The following is a 5,744-nucleotide window of genomic DNA, read 5'->3' as shown; positions in this document are numbered from 1 at the left end:
CATGGAAATTGACTGAGCTTTACTGTAACTAATTATATGTGCTCTTTTTCAGACTCTAACCTTGAAAACTGGAGTTTATCTGTTCTTTCTTTCTAGATGAAACAACTAAAGGAGCTACATCCATTAACATTTACTTTTCCTTCCCATAGAAAGGACTCCTTGAGGGATTGCTGCAAAGTCAACGCCAGTGACTGTCCACTGTCGCTACATGCTCATCCAGGAGGAGTGACTGCTACAAGTCTCTGACTCGATGCAATCTGCTGATTTTTCTTAGATATAAATTTTTTTTATCCAATTTGAATAACTGAATCTGACTGCACTGTTCCATGATTAGGATTAACTGGAATGTATGTAGATGACTTTTGTGAAGTGCCTTGAGACAACATGTGTTGTGAATTGGCGCTATATAAATAAACTGAATTGAAATTTAACAACAATGACCAAAGTGCTTCATAAAGGGGTAAAAACACAAATGATCAGTTTAGAAAACACGCCTAAAACCAACAAAAACAACAAAAATAGGTTAAAATGTTAAAAGTACAGCAACACTAGCCAAACAGGTAATTTGGAACTAAAACTGCACTCGAGTTAAAAGCCTATGTGAAAACATTAGTTTTCAGGAGGTATTTGCATCTATTTGCTTATTTCGCCCAGTGACATTTATCCTCTAAGGCATCTACAAACCCAGTTTGTTCAGCTTTCTACGGCTTCCTTAAGATGACATCCAAAGGATTTTCTCTAAGAATATAACATGTACAAAAAATAGCAAAGTTAAAACTTGCATCTTAAAATAAAAGATAAAAAAAAAAACTCAGGAAAATCTAGGGCTGAAGAAAAAAACTCTTCTCCCAATGGAAAGCTGCAGTTCCTGTCCATTTCTCGTTTTATTCTCCTCTACACATTTCCATTATAACCCACGCTTTATATTAGGTTTTGTTTGACTGCGGTCCTGCTCTCTTTGCCTCACTGTCAGCCACAGTTGTAGTCTCTATTATTCATCACCTTCACTCCTGGGCTATTTTTACCTGCTTTTGCTGTCGGCCCATCTTTTTCCTTCGCCGGCTGCATCCGTCAACACAAATACACCTATTTCCCCTCAGTTTTGACCTGGTTCCCAGTTCCTGACCAGAGACTCCATCACTGGAGGTACCCGACACACAAGAAGATTCTCTTTTATTTCAAGACAAACAATATGTTCATTTTAGAAGCAACATTTGGCCACCATTAGTGAAGCACTAGAATTGGCAAAAACATTGACTTTCACTTTACTAAAAAGATAGATATTTGTTTTGCATTTAAAAGCTGATCTAGGGTATTTCTGTCTTTAAACGTAAAGCCCTGCCAAATATATTTCAAGATGTTTTTGACACATACCATTTTATATTTGTTTTCTAGCTTTTTAGAGGGACAGCAACTTATCTCTAGATTGCTCCAAAAGCAGATCAACCTACACAAAAGGGTTCTTTATCTTTAATTTCTCTTGAAAAAGATCACAGAGCCATTTCGGTTCCCTGGCAGCCACCATTCATGTGCAAAGTAGAAGGTTTTCCAAGAAGATGGTTTCAGCTGTCATGCACCAGCTATTTCAAAGAAGTGATGGGTATAAAGTTTGTATGCATTGATGCATGTTACTGTGTGTGTTTTGGTTCCAGCAGTGGTCAGTTGTTTGGTTCACAGAATGGCTGAGAAACAGGTTTTAAGAATAAACCTGAAATTTCCACTCACAATGTGTTAGAAAATGACCTAAGCTTTCATAGAATTGTTTTGTTTATGGGTGACAGTAATTTGTATTTTGTGGACATCTTAGCTTCTGATACGCATAGTTTGCTGGAACAATGTATAAAATATATATTCTTCCACACAGCATTTTATTATTATTACAGATGACGACAAAAAGGTTCTTCATATAATTGCTGTGGTTTTAATTATTAGGTTAAGCAACGCCATCTAGAGGAAAATTAACTTTAACACGAGTTGCTCCAGGTTTTGTCAGAATCCCTCTGGAAATGGTCTTTGAGGGATAATTAAGAGAATAATGATTGCAACTTGTTCACGTCTACAATTTGGCAATTATACTAGAGCACAGAAACAGCAAAGTAAGGCTTGTTTCCTTCCTGAAGGTGTTTGTTACCTCATGAGTCAATATCCCACATAGAGCTCCTCAAGATCATATTTTCCCCCAGGGTCATCCAATCCTACTTAGGTTACCCTAAAGTGCAGAAAGGAAGAAATAATACTCCGCACCTTAAGCACTTCACTGAAGTCGACATTTTTGTTTGCCGAGATACCAAAATAAGTGCCGTTTTCAGTGAGAACAAATTTATAAAATAGACATCGAAATGATTTAAGAAAGGCAATTTTTCAAAGAACTCCATGTTACAGCAACCGGGACCACAGGACAATATAAAATCCAAACGAACTGGCAACTAAAAATATTTTGAAGTGTAACAGCAGCAGGAACTGTGTTGAACAGTCACTGATGAATGGACTGCAGTACAGGTTTTATGGGCTATATGCAAAAAACAAGTGCATCAATTCTATAACCATGATCTTAAACACGGAAAATAAAAGACGATAGCAAACATGACTCTGAAGAAATATTCATTTACTCTCCAATAGTATACATTTATAAATGACTTGTGCGTTACCATTTTGGCAGACTAGCCCCATTTAAACAACTTTCATTAGGAACGGACAGGGCAGACAATGGCTAAACTAGCAAAACAAGCCCACCGAGTACTGAACGGTACAATGTTACATTAAGTAGCTATGTTGGTCTTATTAAGTGCCTTGGGAGGGAAAAACTTCAGTGATCCATCTTGTGTCAGATTGTACTAGATTTACTGGGCGATGCCAATAACACCACAGGCCAGGCGTCCACCAGCATTTCCTGTCTTGAGGCTCTCTTCATTTCCTCCTTTTCCAAGATCATCAGCCTTCTCATGGATCTTACAAAACAAACAGATTTCCAGAATCTGTGTAACTAGAAGGAAAAATATTTGTGTCAATATAAAATAAACAGATAAAAATGACTTACCACCATAGTTCTGCCAATAATGGAGTTGGGCCCTGAGAGCTTGAGAAAACGGTCTGTGATGTTGATCTCGGCTACATTATTGTCTCCTGCAGTCACATTCCCCAAGTCTCCGACATGCCTGAGAGAATAAAAATTTCACTCATTTAAAAAGTGTACTAGATTTTTTTTTTATCCTACAATAAATATATCTATTCCTTTACCAGGCACGCAAATTTAATTTAACGTTGCAAAGCTTGTCTCCTTATTACCTTACCTTTGTTCATCAGTAGGACCACCGTGGTTCTTGGCGAAGGGATTGTAGTGAGGCCCTGCACTGATGCACCCTGGAAATGTGGAAAAAAAAAAAAAAATGTAATGCTTTAGATACCCTATGGCAAGCAAATCTGAACATTTAGGCCAACTTGACAAAAATGACTAAATGATTAAAAAAAATGTTTTTTTAAAAAGTGCTCACCATTTGTATTGTCTCCAAAAGCATGGACATGGAAACCATGAAGACCAGGCGTGAGGCCGCTGATTGCTCCACTAACCTTCACTGGGTCCAACTCATTCTGGGGATTGAACAGCAACAAAAGAGCTGTCAGAGTCAGGCAGCAAGGTTTAATTAAACACAAAGCAGTCCTCTAAATAATTATGGGGGGAAAAATGTTTTCTAGCATCTATTTACACAGATTATAATTCAGTTTATTAATATTAGTGCAATTTCTCAAGACACATAAGAAAAACAGCTTAAGTTCATATAAAAAGTGAAATAAATTCAATCATAGAAAGACATCGTTTATTAAATATGTTCTAATTTGATTCTAGTTTTAAAAACACTGCAGTCAAATTCAGTTTATTATATGTACTGTTAAAAGGTTTTCTAAGGGACTTGGTAGCAAACCCTCCTTCTGAGGAACAGTTGATTTCCTCCAGTCATTAATTATGACTTTGGGGATGATTCATACAGACGATGCGTAAAACCCGTTCCCGGCAGGTGAGCGTTCAGTATCCGCTTTTAAGGCGGACAATTAAAAGCAAATATGTCGTAATCTACTCGGTCTATGCCAAGGGAACACATTTCTACAACTCTACAACTCCAATCAATGAATTACCAACAGGAACCTGCTCAGAGTTATTCTAATTTTGATCAGAAGTCATAATCTCAGATTTAATTTGTGCAAATTGGCCCAAATCTGTCACAATCATCATGTCCTGGATGACAGAATCTACACCAGCATGGCCCAAATCTGGATCAGAACCAAAATAAATAAAAGAATCAGAATTCTTAAAACGCAAAGTGAAAAGTGTACAAGACTGAAATAAGATCCTGGCTGCAACACTTCCGTAGCAAACTGAACAAATAAGCAGTATAATCTTAAAGACATACAATCAGGCATAAAGTTAACAGGAGATATTAACCAAACTGACCAGGTGAGGACTAGACAACATCCATATTATGCACAGCAGCGCTGCACATGAATGTATTAATAGGTACACGATGACATATATTGCACAGTCAAAACTTTAGGGTGTAATATTTAATATACACAATTGAAATTTACACTTTTAACGAAATAAAAACGCGTTGGTACAAAAAGGAGGTACGAAGTGGCGACCTGACCCATGAATGACTCAGCAAAACGTTAGCTTTACTTTCATAACACCTAGCTGTGAGGGGGTCAAGCAAGCAGTACTATTTTAACGTGGCTATGTGCAATTTATCGTGTAGTAGTTAAACAACGTTACCAGCGACTTGGGTGTGAATAAGAAGAAAATTTTTTAAAGAAAATCACTGGTAACGGGGGAGTTTTCTGGTGTCGAAATTACGCAACAGGCGTTTGCCCCGTAAATAATTACCATCCCGCGGCCGCAAATGTTCAAAGGTTGCGGGTGGAAAGGCAAGCCTTTAATTTCAGCGATAATACCTGGGTAACTAAGCGTTGCATAGAATAAAAAGTGCAAACTAGCAGCTACTAATGTGTGCACTTCACGGTTTGCTTTGCAACGCACGCTCAGAAGCTAATTTGCATCGAGTTAGCGCTGTGCAACGCATGCAAATCTGCAGCGAATAGACAAATGTCTTTGAATTACGACTTAAATTAAGCATGGGACAAAGTAGAAAAAAGAAAAAAAAGCTGGATGTGTCTCCATAAAACCTGCGCATAAACTAGCATGCGAACGCAGGTTAACTTCCTTAGCACTACAGCTAAAGCACCCGACGAAATCATAGTTCAATATATTTCTGTCTTTTAGGCTAATACCTTTATAATTGTCGTGCAACGTAGCACAACTTACCTCTTGCGCAAAATAAACCGTCCCACTGGTTTCTCCATCTCCTTTCAGCACACACACGGCTTTCAGCACCATCTTTGCAACTGTCAGGCCTCGCCAAACTTATCCCAAGGAAACGACCAACTGAACACACGCTGCGTCAAAGAACGTAATGGGCGGTCTTATATCGTAGATAACCAATAAGAAGAGCATGAGCTAAATGAAGGGACATTTTGATTGGTCGAAATCCATGAAATTAGAGTCTGTTGAATATGATAGTATATCCCCTGAAATATAACTTTATGGTGGCTTATGTTTGTAAACATCTGCGATCCAGATTTGGCCATGTGTGCATATCTATAGTTTCATGCCAAAATAGATAATGTCCATACTTGGTGACAGCTTCAGATCATTATTAAAGAACATAATCAATCAAAGCGAGGAAGACGCCAGA

At 37.9% G+C, this 5,744-nt stretch overlaps 1 protein-coding gene across 1 annotated transcript; it reads right to left on the bottom strand.

Annotated features, from left to right (window-relative positions):
• Nucleotides 1-2,588: 2,588 nt before the first annotated feature.
• On the bottom strand, nucleotides 2,589-5,462 carry sod1 (superoxide dismutase 1, soluble). The gene is made up of 5 exons (XM_047378229.1): nucleotides 5,315-5,462; nucleotides 3,492-3,588; nucleotides 3,291-3,360; nucleotides 3,038-3,155; nucleotides 2,589-2,948 (listed from the first exon to the last, which is right to left on the bottom strand). The coding sequence occupies exons 1-5, from the start codon at nucleotides 5,384-5,386 to the stop codon at nucleotides 2,841-2,843; spliced, it is 465 nt and encodes a 154-aa protein (XP_047234185.1). The 5' UTR covers nucleotides 5,387-5,462; the 3' UTR covers nucleotides 2,589-2,840.
• Nucleotides 5,463-5,744: the final 282 nt, after the last annotated feature.

This window comes from Girardinichthys multiradiatus, chromosome 11 (genome assembly GCF_021462225.1).
Source record: "Girardinichthys multiradiatus isolate DD_20200921_A chromosome 11, DD_fGirMul_XY1, whole genome shotgun sequence".
Taxonomy (NCBI): Eukaryota; Metazoa; Chordata; class Actinopteri; order Cyprinodontiformes; family Goodeidae; genus Girardinichthys; species Girardinichthys multiradiatus.
The sequence above is the reverse complement of the archived record's forward strand: the minus strand, read 5'-3'. Positions and strand labels throughout refer to the sequence as shown.